General features: G+C 42.1%; 1 protein-coding gene across 4 annotated transcripts; it reads right to left on the bottom strand.

The window, feature by feature from the left end:
* Nucleotides 1–1,322: 1,322 nt before the first annotated feature.
* ASB9 (ankyrin repeat and SOCS box containing 9) lies at nucleotides 1,323–26,125 on the bottom strand. Of its 4 annotated transcripts, XM_012638715.1 has the most exons (8): nucleotides 25,770–26,125; nucleotides 25,339–25,565; nucleotides 16,698–16,777; nucleotides 10,843–10,950; nucleotides 8,719–8,869; nucleotides 7,201–7,335; nucleotides 5,073–5,328; nucleotides 1,323–1,577 (listed from the first exon to the last, which is right to left on the bottom strand). In XM_012638715.1, the coding sequence occupies exons 2-7, from the start codon at nucleotides 25,430–25,432 to the stop codon at nucleotides 5,105–5,107; spliced, it is 792 nt and encodes a 263-aa protein (XP_012494169.1). In that variant the 5' UTR covers nucleotides 25,433–25,565; nucleotides 25,770–26,125; the 3' UTR covers nucleotides 1,323–1,577; nucleotides 5,073–5,104. The 4 variants fall into 4 exon arrangements, with proteins under 4 accessions (XP_012494169.1, XP_012494170.1, XP_012494168.1 ...); XM_012638716.1 differs by lacking the exon at nucleotides 25,770–26,125 and having other exon boundaries at nucleotides 7,201–7,305; nucleotides 25,339–25,607; XM_012638714.1 differs by lacking the exon at nucleotides 25,770–26,125 and having other exon boundaries at nucleotides 1,453–1,577; nucleotides 5,137–5,328; nucleotides 25,339–25,432.
* Between the last annotated feature and the right edge of the window lie 486 nt (nucleotides 26,126–26,611).

Below are 26,611 nucleotides of genomic sequence, written 5' to 3'. Positions count from 1 at the left end.
CCAGGAAGTCAAATATCTTCGCCTATCTTGTCCACTGTTGCCACCCTGGTGCCTAGAATGAGCCTGGCACAGATACAGGCACTCATTAAATATTTCCTAAATAAATGAATTAGCAAGTGGCAGGATGCCGATGTTCATTAATTGTCCAAATTCTAAGCAGTAAATGTAAACATGATCAGATTAAGAACTGAAAAAAAAAGAACAGGAGGTGAGGTTCTGTAAAGTCACATTTGAATTATTGGGTATATTGGAAGAGAAGAAGGAAACCTGGTGTCAGTAGAATCTATCACTACAAAGTTTTCATTCTTGAATGGAAATTTCCAGAGCCTATGTTGTAAAGCATTTTATGATGAGCCATTTATGAGGAACACCAGTTTCACTGAAGTGACTATGTGGCAACAGCGCCATCTGCTGGGGAACTGGTTGGGCATTTTTAGAAAAATATTCTGGAGTCTTTTCATATTGCAAATTCAATTTAGAATTACAGAAAAAATACATTGGAACTATGTTTAGAAATCATCTAGGCCAGATGTCATCTTACAGGTAAGGATCTGACTTAAGTAGCTACAATGTTTTCTTTCTTTCTATTGATGCAATGGAGCCCCATACATCTCCGAGAGGTAACTGAAACTGCAGCCACGGTGCTAAATTACATCACAGGTTTCCCATAAATCTGAAACTGAAAGGCAGTTAAAATCCATTCATTGAGGCTCTAAAGAGCAATGTCCAATAAAAATCTCTTCAAGGATGGAGCAATGGAACTTTAAATCTATATCTGCACTGTCCAATACAGTAGCCACTAGCTGTTTATGGTTATTTAACTCCTGAAATGTGGCCAGTGGTGCTGAGGAAATGTGGCTAATGACACTGAGGAACTGGATTTTTAATTTTATTTAATTTTAATTAATTTACATTTTTTAAATAGCCACATGTGGCCAGGGCATGGTTTCTCAACCTGGGAACTACAGTATTTACATTTAGGACTGGATAATTCTTTTTGTAAGGGGCTGTCCTGTGTATTGTAGGATGTTGTACAAAAGCCCTGCCCTCCACCCACTAGATGCCAGCCAGTTATGACAATCAAAATGTGTCCAGGTATTGTTGAACATCCCTGGGTGGCAAAACTGCCCCTGGTTGAGAACCACTGGACTAGTAGTCACTGTATTGGGTAGGGTTGGTGTGAGGGCTAAATTAGATGATGCATAAAGTTTTCCTAGATGTTCAAAACAATAGTTGTTATTTTAGACACTCTCTTCCCAGCAGGGAGCAAAAAAAGTCTTCATGTCTTCTAATTAATAATACAAAAGTACCCCGTGAGCTTCTATTAAAAACAAAAATCTAAATGAAAAAAACTAGCCAACCTCTATAAACCCAATTTTATTTGAAAATTCCAGTGGCCACAACAATCAGTCATGTTTTCCTGTTGTTTGTGAATCCACTCCCTTGGTGCATTTAAAGATGTAGGAGAAACCGTTTCAGATCCTCGGGGAGAACCAGTCCGGTTATCTTATGATGCTGCCGGATTCCAAAGCACTTCCGAATTCGAAGGCGGCATAACTGCATCAAAGAAGGGGGCCCTGGAGAAAGATCACAAGACAAAGCACACATTGGTGTCATTGATCTAAGACTGCTTCTCCTTTCCTTTCTTTTTTTTTTAAGCATACAAGATATAACATTGTTATAGGCAAATAATATGGTACTGTTTAAGACCATTTTCTGGTTTTTTTCATAGAAGGCATTTTTAGGTCATTTTCCCTCTTTTCTGGTATCTAATAGAAATGAGCTTATTAGGTTTTAATTTAGAACAGGGTAAAAGAAATTTAAAGCTTAGCCTCACTAATGGAGGCTTAAGAAAGCTAACTTGGGAATTACACAGCTACATAAAAATTCCAATAATGAAAATAGCATTCATGTTGAATGGTGTCCTTGTCTTTTACCTTAAAAAATAAAGGCATATTTCCAGATGTAAACACTTTTATTTTATAATTTGAGCAATCTTAAGGTCTTTAAATATAATGAGCTCTCAGTGAATCATCAGTGTATTTTATTTTAAGTCGTGTTTGTTTTTATACTCTGTATTCGGAGCTATCCCAGTGCTTCAACTCAGAGGCAAAGAGTGATCTAGCACAAATCTTGCCTGGGGAACAACCAAGAGTCTACATTTCAGGATGGTGGTTCTCAACTGGGGGCAGGTGAGGTGGGGGAGAAGTAGGAGGAGGTATTTTGCTCCCCAGGGGACATTTGGCAATGTCTGGAGACATTTTTGGTTGTCACAACTTGGGGGGAGGGTGCCACTGGCATCTCATGGGAGAGGACAGGGATGCCACTTAACACCGTACAGTGCACAGGACACTCCCCAACTGGCCCAAAATGTCAATAGTGCCGGGGTTGAGAAACACTGTCATAGGGTAAAAGGATGGGGAATGAGTTTCCAACCACTCTCCCTGTACCCAATTGTAATGGGAATTCTTTTTTGGTTATTAAAAAAAAAAAAAAAAGCAAAGCAAAACCATATACCCTCGAGAATTCCTTAAAGTAGAGGCCCTCAATCCAGGCTGCACTTCAGGGTCACCTGGGGTGGGGGGACATTAAACTACATAATGCTGAGCCCCACCCCAAAGAGGTTGCTTTGATTATTGTTGCGTAAAGCCCGAGCTTCTGAGTTTTTTAAAGGCGTGTGCCCCAGGTCATTTGACTGTGCGGCCAGGGGGTTGAGAATACAACAGAAAGGATACTGGGGCCTCTACTCCCTACGGCATCACCACAAGCTACAGGATAACCCGCGTTACGTAACTCTCAGGTGATAGAGAACAAGGAGAGGTGGAAATAGACACAAATATAATAAAATAAATACATGAAATATTTTCAATCAGGCCCTAACAGAGGGGCCCTGCATGAGTAAGGCATCTCCCAGATTATGTCCAGTGTACTCAAAGCACAGATTAATGAACTGCAAAAAGTACACTGGGGGGAAACTGAACTTAATCTAACCTCACTGAGGAATGTTGAAGGATGTGACTAATCATCTGTGCTAGACACACTGTCAGGGGCAACCGTAGGAGGTACTGATAAAGCATTATGAAGAATAAGATCTCAGAGCAAGCCCGAAAGAGAATTATGAAAAGCAGGATGTCAGCGTAAGCTCAGTGTAACCACTGATGCCAACGAAATAGCTGCTGTTTACTGCAAACAGGACAGTGTACAACAACTGTAGCTTGAATTCCAGAAAAACAGAGCTGGAAAGCCACTACAGCTTTGTAGCCGCTTGCTGGCACCTGCAAACATTCACGGGGTTTGCTTTGCTCGGTCATAAAATCAGCTAATTGTACATTAATGAATTGGCATATTCCTTTGGGCCTTGATTTCTTTTTTCCCCCAGCAACACTCACGGTGCTTTCACAAGGCCAAAGCTCAGTCGTGGCGGAGGGGAGTGACGCCAGGGCTGCAGCCCTGCTAGGCTGAGTCATTCTGAGTTTTCACTATGTGCCACGACGAAACACTGTGTCAGATGTTTATCAAGAGGGGTGGAGTAGTAATAGTCTTGAAATCCTTTCTCAGTCCCTACAAAGAAGGGAAAATCCCACCTTTCCTAACACCTATGTAAAGCCCAGCTCAGAACATGTTTGGGTCTCACCTAACATTCTCCTGTCGCCGCACCATTAAAAGAGGACAGTAATTTAATGAATTCCCTCCCCCAGGTACGGAGAAACAGGTGGACGGAAGCAAATGATTGCTGTTAGGTGAAACCCACCCATGTTCTGAAGCGGATATATACATCCTACATTATGAGTTTAGGGGGATCTGAGGCACTTTTGCCTTTGTGAATCCCTTTCCCAATAAAATGATATTAAAAATTGTATTTTACAAAAAAAAATTGTATTTTACAACTGTCTTGGTATAAACATGAATATAATCCAAGCTGAGTTTTGTTTTTCCTTCTGAATGTAAAAGAAATTAAGACATTTCTGTGGGCCCCGAGGCACAGTTCCATCTATGCCTGATGAAGAACTTGGCCCTGTATATATAGATAGACTTTTTTGAAAATAAGAGATCATTAAAATGCAGGTAAAATTGCCCAGTGATTATCCCACTGGTTAACATAAAGGGGTCTCTACTGGACTGTTTCTTGTGCCTGGGGTTAGTCTTCCTTTGCCTGACCAGCTAGCGCTCAAGAGTGCAGGCCGTGTCTGGCATGCCCCAGGCAGGGGCTTGGCGGCAAGTACCCTGGGGTAGTGGGAGGAGGAAGATGGATTGCTCCACCCACTTGACAGTTCTGCCCAGAGTCAGCCCTCCTTCTCAGCATATGGGAAAAAATAACCAGATCACATGACATCAGAAACCTTCTGGCAGGAAGGCGTGCTTCATAGTCCCACGACCCCTAAAACCTGACAACAGTCCACACTCTGGTCAGAAAGTAGGGACTGAGCTGGCTGCCCAATTGCCTCTAGGACAATTACGATTGCAATCAGGTGTCTCCCCAACCTGAGGGGTCTTTGCTCTTCAGCCTCACCCACCCCAGACCCCAAAGCCCAGGGAAGTAGCCCTACTTCCAGACACACCACTCCAGCATGATGTTTAGTTGTTTGGGTAAGGAGTGTCAGTTCTTACTTATGCAGGAGTGTAGACTTTTTGTTGGCTAACTTATAATAGTATTATAAATGTCTCTGGATTGGTTTGATTCATCAAAGAAATATACTAGCTGCATTTTAAGCCCAGAAATCAAATGCCCAGTAGTTTGGCTTATCTGCAGAGTAGTAAGATATCCTGGGGCCTCATATAACCCCAAGGAGGCCTCCACTGAATCATTCTAAAGCATGTTTTATATCATTTTAATATTAAAATTTTTAAACAATATATTAACTTTTTAAAAACTGGCTTACTCCGTATGTGAATATTAGATCATCCCAAACAGCCTGTCCCCAACATGCCAAACAGCAGGATGGTTATTTACTATAATACATAACTACGACTGTACCTCACCGAACGCTAAATTATCTCAACTTCTGCAGATTTGGTGATGGCAGAGAATGATCTTTTATAGGACTGGAAGTGAGAACTCGGTAAGTATCTGCCTCCTACTAGAACCAGAAGGAGGCTTTATGGACTAGGGCTTAGGTTCAGGCAAAGGAGAAGCACCTTCTCTCTGCAAGAAGAGCTGGGCCAGGGGGCTCTCCGGAGGCACCAGCTCCACAGGACTTTTGCCTTCGGCATTCTTGGCCTGGGTGTCTGCTCCAAAGTCCATGAGCAGGCGGGCCAGCTCCCCACTGCACGTCCTGGCCACTGCATGAAGAGGAGAATCCAGACCTCTGCCTTGGTTCACACTTGCTCCTAAGTAGTCACAAGAACAAAAGAGAGTCAGCCAAGGCGCAGAGGCCAACCATCCCCCTTCTCAAGGCACTGAACCTCAAAATTCCCTAACAAACGGGGCTCCGTAGCAAGTACGACGATTCTGAGAAAACAGGAGGTGGTGTGATTCCATTTCATGATATGGGGAAAACCCCATTTGACAATGTAACTGAATGTACGGCATGAGCTATATAGCATATGAAGTTAAAAACTTGCCTTTGAGCACTATACATAAGCCTGATGCACACAAGAAAATTCCCGGTGACATGAAGGCTACACATTCATTATTAATGGAGCCTAAATATTAGTCAGGATAGCCCAAGAGTGAGGCTAGATGGTGATATCCTGTCTACACCAAGCAGCCAAGTTCACAAGCTGAGCCGCCACTATGGGATTGAAAACCTAGGACTTGAGACTGTGTGATTTGGACTGTGAAAAGCAACCGACTCACGGGGGCATCTCCTAGATTTGGGTTGTCAATCCCAAGATCACAGGGAAGGTTGGAAAGTTCTCCTCTTCAGTAGTAAGGTGGATTTCTAGGACCATTCCCATCCAATTCCATGCCTGTACTCACCCCAGCCCAGATCCTGGCTCTCACTGTGATATGTGGGGACATGTGGCTTTGCCTGAGCTGCTGTCCCTCTAGTAAAATGAGAATCTATGTCCACTCAACAAATGTTAACTGAGTTGGTCTTGTATTGTTCTTGACTTTGTAAGGATGTCAAACATGGCCCTTTCCTGGCTAGGAGCTTAAAATCTATCTAGGGTGCTGGTGGGTGAGAGTTGCGGGGCAGGTGGGACAGAGAGAGGGAGAGAGTGATTGAGGGGGCGGAGAATGAATCTCTTAATTCATAGCAATGGCTGCCAAATGAGTAGAAGACAATAAGGATTATAACAATATTCAGTAGGGGGACAGATTACTGGAGTCTTAAAGAATAAATAGGACTCAGATAATTAAAGAGGTGACAAAATGGTGTTCCAGGTGTTGAGATGGGGTCTGGATAAGAACAGAGAGGTGAAAAGCAGTAATGGGGCCAGGCGCGGTGGCTCACGCCTATAATCCTAGTACTCTGGGAGGCCGCGGCGGGTGGATACCTCAAGGTCAGGAGTTCAAGACCAGCCTGAGCAAGAGCTAGACCCCCGTCTCTACTAAAAAATAGAAAGAAATGATCTGGACAACTAAAAACATATACATAAAAAATTAGCCGGGCATGGTGGCGCGTGCCTGTAGTCCCAGCTACCCGGGAGGCTGAGGCAGGAGAGAAGGATCGCTTGAGCTCAGGAGTTTGAGGTTGCTGTGAGCTAGACTGACGCCACGGCACTCTATCCCGGGCAACAGAGTGAGACTCTGTCTCAAAGAAAAAAAAAAAAAGAAAAGAAAAGAAAAGGAGTAATGGTACATAGGCCTTTTCAAGTAAAGTATATTTACAATGGGCTAAAAATGTGTCAAGTTCAATTTTTAAATTAAAGAGAATTGGTGAAGAAGGTCCCAAATAGGAAGATTCAACCCTGATCCAGAAGCTTTGTAAGTTATGCAGGGCCTAATAACATGATTGGCCACAGGGAGGGAGGCAGAGGGAAGAGAGGCGAAACTAATCATCACTGAGGACCACCCTGGGAGGAGGTATTGTCGTCGTCATCATCATCATCATCATCATCACCCTCATTACAAGTGACAGAACTAAGTTCAAACAGTGTGAAATAATTCCTCATGGAAACAGCATCAACGTGAACTCCAATCTTGTCCAACACCATTGCCCTCACTCGCTCCTCTGCTACACCAGAAAGATCTTTAAAATACATTTAATTTACTTTTCATTTTATTTCTTTGCTTTGGTTTGCTTTCTGTTTTACCTGACTCCAGAAGCTTTTTGGCACAGGCTATCTGCTGGTTTTCACAAGCCAAATAGAGCGGAGTGCCCAGGTGGCTGATGTTATGGTCAATGTTGCTCCCATGAGCTATAAGGGACTCGACACACTCCACATGGCCTGAAGCCAAAAACAGGAGAAAAATAGTTACAGCACAAGTTCCCTGAGCTAGGGAAACAGCACCATCTCCATTTTTTGCGTGTTAAATTTGCCAGAAACTCATGCAGGGGACCAAAACCTATTTCCTTTAGTTAGTAACAGGAGTGAGTTCAAACCCTGCCATCGGATCATGGGCTGACTACATGATCTGCAATGATGGGTGAAACCCCACTTGAGCTTACTAGCTGCAATAAGAAACCAGCAACCATTAACCTTTTTCAACTGTTTGTGGTTTTGTAGTTAGTCTGAATACAGAAACTGAAGTGAGAGTTGGGGAGAGTTATGGAGGAACAGGGGCCGAAGGTGGCCCTGAAGAAGAAAGAGCACAGTGCGTGCCACAGGACAGGGAAGGAAACGTACAGCCTCACCAAAGGCAGGACTGGGAGAAACAGGCCACCGCGGGCACAGGGAAGACTCAGAAGAAGCTGCCAAATCCAACATGTGCAGGGCCCAGTCTGGCAAACTAATAGAAAGTTGAATCCCTCTTCCATGGTCCAGAATGTTACACTTCAACATTGTTCCTTTATGTTTCTCTTGATATACCATTTTAGTTCTATGCATCCAGTGAATTTGATCAGTTAGTATAGTGTGTTCTCAATAAATAAGTATCAATGCTTTGGGAGATACTTATAATATGGGTTGGTCCAGTCAAATGGAAAGTCAATCTACAAAAACCACTGGGGAAATATTAATAGAAAGCCCTCGGGCAAGGTACGGTCATTATGATGATGGTGATAAACATCAAAGAAAAGCAAAACTTGCAATTTTATTTTTTGTCTCAGAGTTAAGAATATCAGGAAAACTGTGGCTTTATAATTAGCCCAAACTGTATAAAGCACCTTTATAGTTCCAAAAATTGAAAGTTGGTTTCACTTGGCAAACCTAAGTGGCACTGACACAATATTCTTTAAAGCCCCTAAATATAATTTGTTGTATAAAATAACTTCATTTGTATAAGGTCATGGGTGTAACAATATATTCTACAAATACTGAAGGATAGTTTGCTATGTGCCAGGCCCCTGTTCCAGGAAATGTAGTGATGAACAACATTCCAAATGTTCCAGAAGGGAGGCTCTCAAACTAACTGCGCATCGGAATCAACTGGAGGGCTTGTTAAACACAACACAGACAGCTGGGCCCCACCCTCGGGGTTACTGATTCAATGGGACTGGAGTGGGGCCCAAGAATCTGCATTTGCAGGTGAGGTCCTGTTGATGCTTCTAGTCCTAGGTCCCCACTTTGAGAACTACTGCTCTAAAATATGACTCCTCTTCCCTCTTTCTTTCAACAGTAAGATGTCCCTTGAAGGAGTGGGTGGAAAACTTAACTTCTCAAAATAATTACCTCTCTTAGCAGCTTCGTGGATGGGGGATGCCAGGTCACTCTCTGGGTGGGGGCTGGCTCCATGCTGCAGAAGCACATTCACACAGGCCTGGCTGCCGCTGACACAGGCGTTGAACAACGGAGTGTGCCAGTCTGCTGTCACGCCATTCACCTGGGGATAAAAGCTCCAGGATGAAGACAGGCAGTGGGGTGTTTGCGGTTCAACTGTAGGGTCAACCACTTTCGAGATGTTATTTAACTTCTCTGAGCCTTAAATTACACAGCTATAAAATGGAGAGAAAAATACCAAATTCCGCAAGGTTGTTGTGAAAACTGAATGAGGTGGTAAATATAAGGCACCAAGTGTATACTGAATGTTCCATTTCCTCCATGCCCTTCCCCGGAACTTGAACTTTGAAACTAGTTAGGATAATTTCAACAGCTTAGAAACTAATCTCCTTATTTTAAACTTACTTCCTAGACTCATCCCACACCAACTCAGCTTCCTCACAGACACAAGAGCAATCTTCTAAAATTATCAAAGTATAATTTTTTTAATTGAAAACATGACTTTCATACACATATAGAGTTAACACATGCCAAAGATTTTATTCAATTCATTCATTAATGAGGGAATCATAAGATGGTAAGGTTGGCTCAAAGGAGAGTTTAAATATTCAATGGACTTCTGAAATATCTTTGCTAATAGATACAAAATTGGCTAATGTCCTAAAGGGCCGTAAAACTATAATATTTGGGGCTAACTTTTCTAAGGTTGGAAGTCAGAAATTTACAAGTTAATGTCTAACTCACAGTGCTCGGGCTATAATTGAATAATAAGTAGCAAAGCCAATGCAGATTCATTCTTCTATATCACTAAGTAATTCTTTGGTCAGTCTGTTAAGCAATGACATTGTGCAGACAATGAATTCATTCTCACGGTCTCCTTCCAAGCAAGGCCAGGACTAAAGTGAGACACAGAGATACCTGGGGTGCAAAATTTAAAGAGATGCTTATTCTCAGGGTCACACAAATGCTGCGGGGCCCTGAGAGTGAACACCTCTTTAAAGTCTGCACCCTAGGTGCCTCTCTTGCTTCAACTTGGCCCTGGCCCTGTTTCCAAGTTTTAAATAAATTTCTTTAGCCCAAATATAAATCTGATGATGCACTCACTTCTGGCTCTTTACTGACCTTAGGACAAAGTCCATTTTCTTGGCATAGACAATAAGGTTGCTTGTGTTTCGAACCCTCTCACTCATTCTACTCTCCATCCATAAGGACTGACTTGAAGTCACAACAATTTGCTCACTTTCACTTCTAGGAATTTGCACTTGCTGTTCTCAGAAAGTGGGAAGCTCATAATTTCCTCCAACCCACCATTCAGCTGCCTAACACCAGCAGGTCTTTTAGGTTGCTGCTTAGACACCATTCCTGTAGGCAGCCTCTTTTGTCTCCCTCTCTCCCCATCAGAAATAGATAGGTTAGGAACACTTCTATGTACTCGCGACAGCCCCCTTAGCATTAATACTTAATACAATGTGGTAGTTTGCAAAAATGGCCACAGATTCTTTCTATCCCGGTATGCATATCCCTTTGTAGTGTGGCTCTGCAATTCCTCCCGTCACAAGATGGAGACTATTTTTCTAATCCTTGAATCTGATGTGCCCATGTGACTTCCTTTGGCCAATGGGACAGTAACAAATGTTATGTGTACAAGCAGAGGGCTTTCCCTCTTTTTCTGCTCTTGCAATCCCTGCTACCACGTGAACAAGTCCCGGCTGCCTGCTAAAGGATGATGGACCACATAAAAATATTCTGTCTCCCCAGACATCCTAGCCATTCCAGTCAAAAGTTGTGTGCTTTCCACAATATTTCATGACCTTCCAACCACAGCAATGAAGGCAGAAGTCTAAAAGCTATTCATTAGTAGTGCCTGATAAAGAAAATGATACAGACTGTAAGCATGACTTCCTGGCTAAAAATTCAGTATTTCATCTATCACTAAAGCAAACAAATTTGATGGACAAAACACCCCTCTTCATATTTCAAATCAGGCTAATCAAAAGTGCTGGAAATTATTCAGAAGGAATACAAACAGTCATTTCTCATGTTAGCTTTCTAAGATGTTATTTGAGCTTCACTTACCTTAGCTCCATGCTTTAATAAAATGTTTGCACAAGAGAGATGACCTCCAAGACAGGCTTCATGGAGTGGGGAAACACAATCTGCCGTGACAAGGTTCACAGACCACCCCTGAAAGAGGGGAAATGGGCAGAGTAAGGGGTGCAAAGGCACAGGGCCTTGGGATTACTTTGCAGCCACAATTCCAGCACTATGACAATTCTTCTAAAAGTTAACCTGGCTCAAAGTCAGACAGGTCACTAAGGTGTTGACAGTGATATGAAAAAGAAAAAGAACTGTCACACATTGCTGGTGGGCAAAATGGTACGACCACTCAGACAAACAGTTTGGTAGTATTAGAGTTGACAATACACATGCCTATGCCCCAGCATTGTGACTCTCAGGTATATGCACTCAAGATAGATACGCCTAGATAAATATACAAGAATATTCACAGCACCATTGGTCATGACAGCCAAAGACTGCAAACAACACAAATGCCCATCAACAGTTGGCTAAATTAATAAACTTTCATATAATCATTCAGTGGAACGTTACACTGAACAACTGCAAGGATGATGCTTGCAAAATAATGTTGAGCAAAAGAAGCAAGACCCATAATAATACATGGTGAATGACTACTACATCAATGTAAAGTTCAAAACTAGGCAAAACTAACCTATATTGTTTCAGAATACATACATAGAAAGTAAAACTCTAAAGAAAAACAAGGAAGTCCGGATCATGGTTACTTTCATGGAAGAGAGACAGGATTGTGCTCTTGCACAATGGGGTGGGGTGGGAGGTGGTGCTTTGCAGGAGCCAGTGATGTGCCATCTTTCCAATTCTTGACCTGAAGGGCAGTCACATGGCAATGTTATCATGATCACTATTTGTTAAATTATACATGTGTGTTTAAATTCTTTTGTTAAATGTTTGTTTATGATTTTTTCTCAATTAAGTTTTTTTAAAAGTTAGCCTGGCCCAAATTACTAAGTTTAACAAACAATTGTTAAATCTTACCAAATCAATAAGTGGATCTTTCTTGTGGGATAATTAAATGGAAATTTTGAAACTGTAAGGGAACAGAAAGATACTACATATACCTTTTAGGAAGCCTAAATGTACTTTATTACTTTAGGAAATGAAAATGTACCTATCAACTAATAAAATTATTCTTTAAATGTAAGTATTTAGTAATATACAGGATTTGACAATGTGTGCAGTAAACATAGCAGTTCTACCCAAATTTTTTTCTCAAAAGAAAATAAAACTTTTTTCCTGACATTTAATTTTTTTTCGTGGCCTTCCTAGCTCTGTCTCAGTTTTGACAAGGGGATCAGCAAACTACAGCCCATGAGCTAAATCCAGCCCACAACCTATTTTTGTTTAGCACAGTAGTTGAGAATGGTTTTTCCATTTTAAATGGTTGGAAAGAAATCAAAGGAATATTTTCTGACACATGACAATTATACGAAATTTAATTTCAGTGTCTGTAAACAAAGTTTTATCAGAACACAGCCATGCCCATTCATTTACATATGGCTTTTATGCTACAATGGCAGAGCTGGGAGTTGGAACAGAGACTGTATGGTTTGCAAAGCCTAAAATATTTATTATCTGGTCCTTTATAGAAAAAAATTTGCCAACTCTGTTCTTGATCAAAAGGAAAGCTTGTATCATTTCTTCCTATACTATTCATACCTAGAACTTAAATGTGCAATTGAGAGAATACTGTATTTTCTCACATAGTCATCACACTTTTAAAAAGTAGCTTTTTCAATGCAACAAGTGTGACTGTCACATTAGGCAAACATCACGTGAGGGTATCAGACACAAGTGGTTGGAGCACAGGCCCAGGTACAGAACTTGGGCAAAAGACAGCCACAAGAAGAATGACCCATAAGGAAAGGTTCCAAATTGGTGAGTACAGCAAAGCAAATGAGCAGTGATCATGGGGCCATAGCATCTCCAGAATGATACAGGTCCCCCAACCAACTACTGTGTACAATTCAAAAGAAGATGCCTTCCAACTCCACCCAGCACAGTATGCCCACTTTGACATAGGGTTTTTCCTAGTACTTATTGGTAATGACATATATGCAACTAAGAATGATGAGAGAAAGAATAAAGTGAGCGTCAACTTGCCTGGCTTGCATGTCTCTGACCTGCAAACTCCCCATAATTCCTATCTCGGACACTCAAACCTTGTGTAATCCCCTCCCCTTCAGTGAGGGCTGGACCCAGAGATTTGCTTCTAATTAAGAGAACATGCAAACGTGACAGGAAGTTACTTCCATGATTAGGTTACAAAATACTTTCGTCTTGTTCTCTCTCTCTTGCCCTCTCATTTGTTGGCTTATTTGCCCTGATGAGATCCATGACAAGAGACTAAGGGTGGCCTTTGGCTAACAGCCAGCCAGGAACTGAGGCCCTCAGTCAACAGTCTAGGAGAAACTGAATCTTGCCAACAGCCACCTAAATGAGCCTGCATGTGGGTCTGCTCTTAGTCAAGCCTAAAGATGACTGCAGCTCTGGCCCACACCTTGATTGCAGACTCACCAGGGTTCCTGACCCAGCAGAATTGTGTCTAGATTCCTGACCCACAGACATGTGAGCTGATTTGTTACACAGCAAGAGATGACTAATACAGGGCCAAAGTATTGGGTGACCCTCCATAGACAGAGAAAGAAAGTCCCAAGGTAAAGGGTCAATTACATTCCCACTCTGGAAACTCTGGGTTTGGAGAAGCAAGAAAGTATCTGAAAGGCTGGTCTTGGGGTCCATCAACCTCTGGGAAAATATGGTCTCCAAGAGAAGGATCATGAGCCCAATCCAAGCAGAACACCAAAAGAGCTCCGGGAGAGGCTCCACAACCCCCACCCCCCAGCCCCCGTTCCTGGAACACACTACCCTTAACAGGGAAACTGGGTACAATAAAAGTTCTTTTTCTGGAGGCATGTCAACTAAGAGCATGGTTAGTTTAATTAATGATTCAGTAATATATTAGACCTTTTCTCCCCAGAAGAGTCATCTAGAATCATTCTAATAAATTGCCTCACTCGCCATCACTCTGGACACACATTCTTCTACTTTTGTGAGCACTTATGAGTCAGCCCCCTAATCAACTTGTCCTTTTGACTTTTACCCTCTGATTGGCAAGCTCACATGTTTTGAGATATCCAGTCATTCTGGGCATACACCTGAGTATACAGGATCTTGAATCCAGAGCCTTTTTTCAGTGGGCCTGGGAAGAGGTTCTAGGAGACTCACCATAATCAGCTTGTAAATGAGCCTCCAATGCCCTTCAGTGTGTTGCCATCCCAGCTCTGCTGTCTGAAGGCAGGGAAGAGACTGTAGCCTCCCACCCTTCATAGCTTCAAATCACATCTGTCCCCAGTGAACACTCAATAAATGTTTACTGACCCCTGGCTAATGAAGAGTTTGAGTTACTCCTTCACAAATACCACCCATGGACTTTACAATGTAGCATCTGCTATTTTATTAAATATTTTATTATTGACATTATTATTTTATTGGAGGCATTCCTTCAAAGATTTGTCCTCAAATCTTTTTTCCCGTCTCAATGCTCTATATTTGTCCAATGTCCTCCACTCACACTGCAAGAATATACAAGGAATTCACAGCAAATGTTAACTGCGTTTTTCTCTTTGCAACAGATTGTGAGATGAAAGAAAACTGCCCATTGAAGGAATTATTTATTAGGTATTCTGTTATTATAAATGCACTCCTCCAGCTGTGACTGTGATTTTTAAACCAGCATTTAGGTATTTATACATAAATCTAGGTAAATGAAATGCAACAAAAATCATTCACAACACGAAACAAAAAAGTTGTTTTTCACATTAAAAAGTTGTAATTCACATTACAAAGAGGTTCCTTCTGAAAATTTGGGAACTTATAGTTCATCATCAAGCTAAGAGTTCTATCTTAAATGAACTGTGGTGATTTATCTAAATTATTGACAAGTCTGAGTCATATAATATCATCAGGTAATTTTTAACTCATTACTTCATGTAGCATCCAGTCCGCAGTGGGTTCTTAGTAAAAAAAAAAAAAAAATATATATATATATATATATTGTTTGAATGGATTATCTTTAACTTTTCTATTATCAATTGTCACCTAATCTCAGTTGACAAAACGTACTTTCTTGATCCTTGACTTTGGACGTGGTCATGTGACCTGCTTTGACCAATGGGATGTTAGTAGAGGTGACATAAGCCAAGATTGGATGTATTCCTGCATGGTTGGGCTCACCTGCTGGAGCCTTTTGCCATGAGAAGAAAATTCCTCAGGTAGCTAGTGGTCCAAGGGGGAAAGAGATGTGTAGGAGAGCTTCATCCAACTCACAGCTTGGAGCAAGCGCAGCCACGCCCAGCATACATCAACTGACTCAAACACTAATTAGCAAGAGATCATGGTTATTGTATCATGCCACTGAGTTTTGGAGTGGTCTGTTACTGAGTTTTGGGGTGGACTGATACAGATAGGTATTATAATGATCATTTTATGAAGACAGAGATTGAGGTTATGAGAAGACAACTTGTGCAAATAATGTGATAGAGCTTGAATAAAGACATGGTGCTAGCTGATGTTCAGTGAACATATAAATACTGAATATTAATGAATAGTTGTCCAATTTAACCAGTGATTTATAAAGCTGCAATGATCATTTTTCATCCTATCAAAGTAGGAAACATTTTTTATTTTATTTGAAAAGCAGCCTAACTTCTTTTAGCTAAAGTTATGTGTTATGATCTATTTATAATACACTGCTGCTACCAAAAACAGCTTAAGATAGTGGTTTAGGGTAGTATGAAATTTTTCTTTAGAAACTATTGTATTATAGGAGGGGTGCTTAACTGGAATTTTTTAAAAAGCACATTTATTTTCACTAACCTCTACCTGAAATTTTGCATGTCCTTCAGTTATGAATGTAGACAACAAGCCCCAGTAGTAATAGCAGTGTATAGGACTCTGAGAAGAGGTTCATAGAATTTGTCAGAATGCCAAAGGGATCCATGGTACAGAAAGGGATGAGATCTTCTAACTTAAAAGATCTCTTGTCCTTTGAGAGAATAAAACTTTCTGAAAAAAAACTTTATTAGGACTTTGAATGATGACTTAAAGTGCTTTCTTAAAAGCGTCTTTGCTTAGGTTCCCAATAATTTCAAACCAGCAAAACTCAAATCAATGTGTACTTGAAATTACACCTGAGGAACACAGAAACTAAAATCAAACTGTTCAGGGCCACTGTCAACCAGGGATTTAATAGAACTGAAGATGTCTTTGAAATTATGAGACTACATATTTAAAAAGACATTTTTAAGCATTTATTTTACATCAGGGGTTTTCAACCTCAGCATTGCTGGTATTTGGGGCTGGATAATTTTAGATGTGGACTGTCCCGTGCACTGGAGGATGTTTAGCAGCATCCTTAGTCTCTACCCACTAGATGCCATTATCACCCTCTCTCCTTCCACAGTATGACAACCAAAAATGGCCCTAGACATTGTCAAATATCCCCTAAAGGGCAAAATTGCCCCAGTTGAGAACCATTGTTTTACATAATTTTCAAGAACAGTCTATTGAATGAAGTGAAGGCAACGTGAATGCACTACTTGCCAATTATTCATTCAACAGATATTTAATGTAATAAGTACTAGGTGCCTATGTACTGGACTCTGATATTATTACACCAGCCTCCAAAGAAAGAAATGGTTAGATAGGATGTGATTCAATTCATTTTGCTGGAGAAGAAATTTATATATTATTATCAGTACATGATTTTTTTTTCTCAGTGTGGTGTAACAATAGGATGTGCTTAACATTTACCATTGTTTTCAAAAAGCTACCTGGCTGATGAGGTTCCTCAGAGAAAGCAGACATCCGTGGACTGCAGCTTCATGCATAGGAGACCAATCAGACACAACATCTGTATGGAAGGGAAGGAATGGGTTACATCCTGTGAATGCACTCAGACCCCAAGGCTCATCCCAGCCCATCAACAAGAGCCTAACAGGTCCTGGATGGAGACACCAGAGTCATTCAACCAAAATTCCCATCAGGGCTTCAGCATCTCTCCCTTCTATTGACGTTTCTTGTGCACAAGTTTATTTGAAATGTCTGGATAGCTCATGAAAGAACTATGGCCAGTACTCAAACTGAGGACAAAAGAGGTAGAATTGGGATGACAGATAGATTCCTGTACTTCTATTTACACACTGGTTTTGAAAGCAAATGGCCCCATTTACTTAAGTGAGAGCTTCACTAATTACCAGCATTAGCGTGTTAAGCTGTGGTTGCCAGTCTAGTTTCCGGCATGAAATACAAACTTTGGCATCTCAGCAAACAGTGCCACATACTAATAGTGGTAATCATGTAATTACATACTCCATTAGGTTTGGAATCAAATCTAAACAGAACCATATCTATTTATAGATTACCTCCTGTTCTGATATTAAGTGCAAATCAGAGTTCAGTCTGACCTTGAAACAGGGACATTATTTACCTTCGAAGCCATCATGCCAGTGTGGTTAGGAAAAAACTCTGAGTTCAGACCCATTTGCTCTCTTCTGAACTGTGGGCCCCTGGAAAGGCCCTGAGCCTGTTTCCTCCTCTGTAAGGTGAGGAAAGCAATATACAGGTTGAGTATCCCCGATCCAAACATCCAAAATTTGAAATGCTCCAAAATCTGAAACTTTTTGAGCACCAACATGACACTACAAGTGGCAAGTTCCACACCTGACCTCATGTGACAGGTGACAGTCAAAGCTTTGTTTCATGCACAAAACTATTTAAAAATATTGTATAAAATTGCCTTTAGGCTATATGTATAAGATATATATGAAACAAATATATTTTGTGGACTTGGATTCTATCTCCACGATAAGTCATTAGCTAGTATATGCAAATGCACCAAAATCTGAAAAAAATCTGAAACACTTCTGATCCCAAGCATTTTGGACAAGGGATTCTCAACCTGTACTTAACCATGGCTCAATACATATTAGCTACTGTTATTATCCTGCCCTAACACTAAACAGAGAGTCTTCATTACACCCCATAATCATTGCTATTCAAAATAGCAAATTTATTCCACAATCATATACAAGGAATACAAATTCTTAGGAAAGAAGCATGTAAACTAATCCCAACACATTAAGTGCTTTCCTCTCTCTTTATAATTGATGTAACTAAATGAGGCATAGACCTGATTTTTTCTCATCTCGAGCTGCATCTGATTTCCAGAACAAACAAACGCAGGAAGTCAGAGGAGGCTTGTCCGAGCTCGCTTCAGCTCGAACTCTGCGCCTGCTTCTGTAAACACACTACACACACACAAGGTAGCATGGTCTGATACCAGTTATGTCTTGCATGGGAGCTAATAGCTCCTAAAAGCTGAGAAGAGCTGGAGAACCAGGGAAACTGGCTGAAAGGCCATGAAGAGGCAAGAGCGCTTTGTACTTAACATGTGTTGGCTGACGCCTGCCTGCCACCTGGAGCCATCAATGCCCTGAAAAGTCTGTCCCAGTGAGCAAATTGCCATCCTTCCAGATGGATTCACTGAGCATTGAGAACATAAAAGAAAGCTGAATGAGCCCGCCTACAAACTGCCCATGCAATGCTTTCCTTCTGGGGTCACTGAGGTGATTAAGACAAGGCACCTTAAGCGAAATGGCTTTTGCTACCTCTAAAATCTTATGCTCAATAGATACTCACTGTCCTCACGGCATTCTCTGAGGTTCCTGATTCTCTCAGAAATGACAATGCTGCTTCTAGGGCTTGGAGTCTAAAATCCAGACTGCAGATATGGAAAGATAGATCTCCAAATTAGAATTAAAAGGACAACTAATTCCACTCTGTTGGTGCTGAGAATACAAAATAACATTCACACAAAATCTCCAGTGAGAACCAAGAGCCAAAACTCTAGAAAGGTTTTGAAAACCAGTTTTACACAGATTTGCAAATGTGCCCTAATGGATCGCCATATGTGTGACGATTAATCCATTTTTCCTTCTAAGTGCTCAGTTGCTAAGAAATAGCTGCCACATTCCTCAAGCTTTCTTAAAGCTACCCAAGATTATTAGAGTTGACAGCCTAAACAGTCGAGGCAGGTAAATTGGGCTCTAAATTTTAACTCTGCTCAGATTTCATAAAAATGATGCAATTATATTAACAAGCATAGACAAAAATGGTGTTTACTTTCTACTCATTCATCATGGAACCATTACTCCTTCTATTTGGAGCAAATAAAGAATTATGTACTTCTCCAAGAGAGTAACACAGGCTACCTAAGGTTTTGCACCTCTGCAGAATGTAGCAGAGACAGCCTGTGTCTTTGACAAGTACAGAGTGTTGTCCTGGTACACGTAGTGAGGGTCTAACAATGTGCATATCTGTATCTAGCTAGCTAGCAAACAGCTACATTGAGATATAATTCACATACCATACAACTCACCCATTTAAAGTGAACAATTCAATGGTTTTCAGTATATTCACAGAGTTGTACAACCACTATCACAGTTTTAGAACATTTTCATTGCCCCAGAAAGAAATCCCATGCCCATTAGTATTCACTCTACATTTCTACTTCCCTCAGCCCCTGGCAACCATAGATCTACTTTCTGACTTTATAGATTTTCCTATTCTGGACATTTCATATAAATGGAACTATACAATATATGGTGGTTTGTGAATGACTTCTTTAATTTAGCATAATATTTCAAAGCTCATCCACATTGTAGCATGCATCAGTGCTTCATCTGTTTTTTGGACAATTAATATCCATTGTGTAGATAGACATTTTATTTTTCATTCATCAGCTGATGGAAATTTGTGTTGTTTCTACTTCTTGGCTATTACTAATGATGCTGCTACAAACATTCATGTACATGTTTCTGAGTAGATGTGTATTTTCATTCCTCTTGTATATACACACCTAAAAGTAGAACTGCTGTATGATACAACACAATGATATAACAGCCTTTTGAGACTATTTTCCAAAGTGGCTGCACCACTTTACAGTCCCATCAGTAATGTATGAGGTTCCCCCTTCTAACCCGAAGTCACTTCAGTCCAGGGTTTGTTAAGCCTGTCACAGTATGCCTCCTGTCCAGAAGAAAAACGTGGGTCCTTGTAAAACCAAAATCCATCCCAAATTTGTAGCCCATCTCAATTCTTCTCAAAGACTTTAGCCTCAGCAGGTCCCAGAACAATTGAGCAATTATGTAAAAACTTACAATAGTGATAATAGGTTAACATTTTTCTAACATTTAGAAGGCATGGATTGCATATATATTGAATATATACAGCCATGTAACCATTCTCATTCTATTAACAATGGCTGGATACTTTCTGGACAGCCATCCTATATACACACGCGCGCACACACACACATACACACATATATACACAGTTTAGCAAATACCGTTAATTCACAACGGGGATTAGTTCACACATACTCTCTTAGCTCTGGAAAACACTGAAGACATGCACCTTGTGGGACCCAAATAGAGGTCTGCTTGGGAGGACCTGGGAAATGCTTCTCTATGGTTTTCCAGAGCTCACACCCCAAAGGAGGCAATGAGCTAGATACAACACATGCCCAATTAAACCCAAAGTACCTGTCTTCCTGCTAACTGAAAGCTGGAGAGAACAGAAAATAAGCAGGGAAGGGGACGTGTTTTCCTACCAGAACATGGACGATGGTCACAGAAGAAGACTATCTGGTAGATGAAGGTTAGAGTCAAGGTCACAATACCCTTTTCCACTGACCCCATCAAAGTCTTTGAAACCCAAGGGTCATTATCTGTGTATAAAACATTATCCAAGACCTTAGCATATATTAAGGATTCTTGCCCAACACTTGTTCAGCCACGGTTTATTGGTTTTGCTGCCAAAAAAACAGATACCAAATGAGGTCACATCCAGTAATGCAGCCCACACTTAAAATGGGGCAGGGAGCTCTTGTAAGAAAATCACTCTACAAGTTCTCCAATTAGTGCCATTAAACGTAGCTTTTTATGAAATTGTGCCTTTCTCATACCTGCAGCACATTAGAGAGGCAGCCATTTCATTTTTATTGCAACTTTTGGAACAATTTTTTAAATTTCCATTATTTCAGAAGAGATTTAAAATGCACTAATTGGTACATTCTGAAAAGAGCTATTAACAAAGTTCTGGGAGCCTTAGTGAACGCTAGGCAGTAGCATAAGTCTATCCATCCTGGGAAACATTTTGCAAAGTCAAGGGGAGAAAAGAGAAGCTGGGTTGCTCCGAGGGGACACTAACATTTGCCTTCAGACATAAGGGTGGATTCAGTGACATGCATCAACAATGGGGAGGATCTGGGTGCAGTGTTTATAATTGTAGTGGACCTTGATTTCATTTCAGGACAAACAAAAAGAAGAGAAACAGAAACAGAGGCTCCCAGTCAGAAACAGGCAAACAGAAAGGCCCACTGAGGCAACTCTTGGGCAAGTCGGGCCTGTCCACTGCAGTTCTTTCTCCAGTTCCATCATCCATCCAGCCTCCCCCTCCCCCCTCTCAATATGGAGCTGCCTTCTCCAAAGGGACCTCACATTATCACCCATTCTGCCTGAACAGGCAAGTTTCCCCAGAAAACTCACCCCTGCTGAGATACCCCAATAGCTAAAAATCCATCATAAGAGAATAGAAGCATTTCCTTTCAATACCTGTTCTTACCTGTCTTCTGTTTAAATGTGAATGCTCTCTACAATGTGGGCTCAATGTTGTGAGGACAGAAACGTCCATACAAGTGTGTGTCTGCAGGCAAAACCTTGAAGGGTAGACACTAAAAATGGGAATAGTGGTTCCTTGTTTGGTGGGATTATGGGTAGTTAGTTTATCCTTCAATGTAATTTCCAAAGTTTCTATGAGCAGGCATGAATTAGTTTCCCAGGGATGCCCTAACAAAGTATCACAAACTGGGTGGCTTAAAATAACAGAAATGTATTGTCTCACAGTTCTAGAGGGTAAACGTCTGAACTCAAGGTATCAGCAAAGCCATGCTCTCTCCGAAGGCTCTAGGAAAGAATCCTTCCTTGCTTCTCCCAGCTTCTGGCAATGGCCATCCATCCTCATTGTTCCTTCGTATAGACACTTCACTCCAATCTCTACCACTTCGTCACACAGCATTCGCCCTGTGTGTCTCCTCTCCTTTTCTTATAAAGACACTAGTCATGTTGGATTAAAGTCCCTCCTACTCCAGTAATGACCTCATCTTAACTAATTACATCCACAATGATCCTATTTCCAAATAAGGTCACATTCTCAGGTACAGAGGGTTAGGACTTCAATACATCTTTTGAGAGGACACAGTTCAACTCATAGCAAGGTACTTTCAGGGGGGGAAAAAAGACATTTTTTCCCTGCTCCTGGCTCAGGAGAGTCAAAATTAAACAAATCTCTATAAAGAGTTGCCCATCTTCTTACACTGTCCTCTCTCCTCCAGAGGCAGAGAAAAGCCTACAGGTGGAGATGGGAGCCGCAAAGTTCCCCACGATTATACCTGGGCAATTTAGTCCCTCCGACCTGGCCTCGTGCAGGGGACATGCTTCACCTGAGCTGAGTTTCTTGGTATGGCCATTTGGAAACAGCACTCTGAGTGTTCCACATTCCACACTTCGCGAAGGTCAAGACTTCAGAAGCGTAAACAAATGCAACCAGCCGTAACTGAGGTTTTGCCCAAGGGGCAGGACTGGTGCAAAGCAGAGAAAGAATAACTGGACTCCACTTGGGTAAGGGAGAAGGAGAAAGCCTAGGAGGGCTTCATGGGGGCAGTGGCCCAGCTGGGTGTGGAAGATGAGTAGGAGTTTGCTAGTGAGATTCAGAGAAAGAGGTAAGAGAGCAGAGGTGTCCAGGCATCTACCCTTGTGACTTTCACTTCTCTGAAAATTTCTCTTCCCTCAGTCCCTGTGTGATGACAACATCTGCACTCTCTACCTGCTTCTCTGTCCAACTCATTGGTCCTACTTCTTGGACTGGAGGCCTGTCCCAGGGCTCCACCCTGGGCTCTCAGCTCTTGGCCATCAGACAGTTTCTCCTTTCCCAGGGTTTCAGCCACAGCCCCTCTGCAGAATGTCCTGAGGTCTCTGACTCCCAACCTGTAATCGTCTCCAAGCCTCAGTCCCATGTCCTCATGCCGTGCACTGGGCATCGTCATTGGCACTTTTATGTTGAAAACAGAACTCCACGTCCTCCCTTCCTCACCCTGCTCCCAAGCCAACTCCCCTTCCCAACTTCTCCTTTATCTAGCTCTCTTATCTGACATTAATTTAGGCCTGAAAACTTTACAATTTTGCCTGCCTTCTCTCCTTTACACCCAATATTCAATCAAGCAGCACAGCTTGCTTGATTTCTGTCCTTTGAAATTATCACCCTTTCTCTGTCGTTTCCAAAGCTCGATCCAAATGTAAGCTTTATGTTTGGATTGCTGCAGTGGTTCTCAAAGTGTGGTCCCCATCAGCAGCACCTGGGAACTTGTTATGAATTCAGATTCCTAGGCCCCACCCCAAACCTACAACATCAGAAGCTGCATCACCTGCATTTTCCTTTTTTTTTTTTTTTTTTTGAGACAGAGTCTCACTGTGTTGCCCGGGCTAGAGTGCCGTGGCGTCAGCCTAGCTCACAGCAACCTCAAACTCCTGGGCTCAAGCGATCCTCCTGCCTCAGCCTCCTGAGTAGCTGGGACTACAGGCACGAGCCACCACACCCGGCTAATTTCTTATTTCTATTTTTAGTTGACTTGCTAATTTTTCCTATTTTTAGTAGAGACAGGGTCTTGCTCTTGCTCAGAGCTGGTATCGAACTCCTGAGCTCAAGCGATCCTCCCACCTGGGCCTCCCAGAGTGCTAGGATTACAGGCGTGAGCCACCGTGCCTGGCCTGTCACCTGCATTTTAACAAGCCCTCCAGGTGATGTTGAGGCACATGAGAGTTTGAGAGCCAGTGGATTAGTGCAACAATCTCCCATGATCCCCCCACCATAATCTATCCTGACTGTAGCTACCATAGTAATTTATTTACAGCCTTCATTATTGCCAGGTCTCTGCTCCAGAACCACCGATGGCTCCCAATTCCCTGCCCCAAGAAGGCTTAACTCCTCCACCTAGATTTCAAAGCTTCATCAGCTGCCCCATCTCTGCAAACTTGTTCTCACTAGACTCCCTAAGACACTCTGCATTTCAGCTGTAACAACATGTTCCCTTTCTGTGCACACTCTGCATTTCGGCTGTAACAATATGTTCACTTTCTAAGCACCATACCTCTGAGCGTAACACCTGCCCACCTCCATCCACTCATCCTTCCCCAACCAGGGTTGCATTAGGACCTTTAGAAACCCTGAACAGTGAAAAGTGGATGGTGCCTCTGTCCCACGTGGAAACAAAAATAAACATAATATTGAGCTGTAAAATAATTGTGCAAAAGTCAGCCAAATTACCGATTCTTTCCCATAATGATCGGTTTGCTGCTTTAAAAACATATTTATCAAATTCTTTGTAAAAGGTGATTTTTGGTGCCACTCTGCTTTCCTAGTGCTCCAAATTCATGCTCAATATACCTACTGATTAATCTAGTTCTTCCTTTGTGGATCCAAATCCTACTCACCATTGAGTGCTCTGCTCATTTTATGAGAAAAATTGGATAAATAAATGAATGAGTGAGCAAGTTTGTCTGTTCAGTCAGAGGAAAGGAGTTTTATATGTTATTTCTTCTATTTCCCCCCTTTGAGCACCTGTACAGTAGATTAGTAAAGTTCTAGCTGACTTTAGGGTCCCTGTTTACTGCCCCCGGATAGATAGATGTTGTGGGCATCCTACCAGGGCACTGAATATAACAATCTCTCCGAAAATGCCTAAACCCATTTGTCAGAATCCTTTCAGCCAGCAGGCACCTGCTGAATGCTCACAAGGGTGTGACAGTGCCCGTATGCGTGGGACTCTATATGGTAGCAAAGACACCATCTGCCAGGTGAGAACCGTACCTGTGAAACACTTCTCCAAAGTTGAAAACACAAAGTCTCTTTATAAAATGAATCAATCAGTGCTTAATGTTTGAAAATCGTTTATAAACCCAGCCCCACCTAAATGCCAGATACCCAAGACCTTTCAATGAAAGGAATGTTTGAGTATTAAAAATTTTCCTATCTGTAAGAAACTTTCAAACCTCCAATGAATAAATAATGCATTTGACCCACAAAGAATGATTCCTTGGAGCTGAAATTTTCACTGGAAAATAAGCTGTGCCAGTTGAATTTGTACTGTCTGTAGGATCCTGCAGATGGAGGGGTACACATTTTTAAACAACTGTGTAAAGGACACATACCAGCAAGCTGTGGACATCTGTCCAGTAACTGTCCCATGGACACACCTCAGATGCAGCCACTGAAATTGCCCAGTTCTCCTCTCTCTTCCCTCCTGAGCACGTTAGCCAACCTCCCCAGCGCCCTGCTTCCACTGCCCCTATGACTCACCGCCCATCAATGGGTTTGAAAGGAGCCTGGTGTCAGGAGGGTCTGCTGGCCCCCGGGGCTTGCTGCCATTCCTGCCCCCTTGTTCGGCATCCATGGTGCTCTCCTGGGTCAGCAAGCTGCACGCTCCACTTCAGTTGCTCAGGGAAGTCCAAACTCCATGCTCCCCCTGCTCCTGAAAAATTCCAGGTCTGTGGCTGGCTGAGCTGCACACGTCCTGGGCAGACAGTCTGCAGCAGAGACCAGTACAGGCGGGGTAATCTGAGTACTACCTGTGGTCAGACAGGCCCGTGTGTCTGTCTGTCTGTCTGTCTCTGTCTCTCTCTCTCTCACACACACACACACTTCTCTGTCACTCCTCTTTCTCTCTCTCTCTCTCTCTCTCTCTCTCTCTCTCTCTGTCTCTCTCTCTCTTTCTCTCTCTCTCTCTTTACCTAGCTAGCTGGAGGCCGGCCAAGGCCACACCAGCCCCCAGGCCTAAAGCCTGCAAAGTTGCTGATGTCACGTCCTTTCCCAAACTGAGACCAATCAGTGAGGAAGCTTTGTAGTTTTATCAGGAAGGAAACTCACAGTTTGTAACTTTTGGAGAGCAAGGGAACAGGGTGGGGGTGAGAGAAACAGCTTGAACTTTCCCTGCAACTTGGTTCTGTCTGCTGAGACCTTGATTGTTGCAAGGGGGCTCGTGCAGACCAGCTCCAGCACCCAGAGCTGAGAGAGCTGGTTGGTTTTGCAGCAGCCTTGCTGAATTGCCTGCACAGTAACATGCACAGCACGCCCTGGCCATCTGCACATGTGCTTTCAATTTTGCTGGGAATTTCTTGTGGGAAAATGTGTCTATATGTTACAAAAATGCACATTTGGAAGGAAGTGTTTTATTCCTTTCAGCTGCAAAAATTTCATTAAATGTCCTACTTCACCATTCCTCCACACATTTTATTTTTACTTCTAAATAAATCATGAATGGTTGCAACTGGAAAAATGGATTGGTAGGTGGCATGGGGTGTAGAAGAGACCCACTAACTTTAAATTGTTAGTTATGAAAAATGTTATTTCACCTATAGACAAGATATTTGGGTGTTCTGGGTCTGTGTCTTTTCCGATAAACTCAGTTTCCTTATACCCCTGCGTGCTGCTTTAGGCTGATGGCCACTCACAGACCCCCCCACTACTCCTGTCTTCCAGGTGGAAGGGGATTTTTCATGGCATGGGAGGAGGCTCTGAGTTAGTCTCAAGCACAGGCTGGCTGCAAAATGATCACTGATTTGTCCTAATGCCA

Source organism: Propithecus coquereli, unplaced genomic scaffold (genome assembly GCF_000956105.1).
Source record: "Propithecus coquereli isolate 6110/MARCELLA unplaced genomic scaffold, Pcoq_1.0 Scaffold132, whole genome shotgun sequence".
Classification (NCBI taxonomy): domain Eukaryota; kingdom Metazoa; phylum Chordata; class Mammalia; order Primates; family Indriidae; genus Propithecus; species Propithecus coquereli.
Note: the sequence above shows the minus strand (reverse complement) of the source record. Positions and strands in the feature narration are given on the sequence as shown.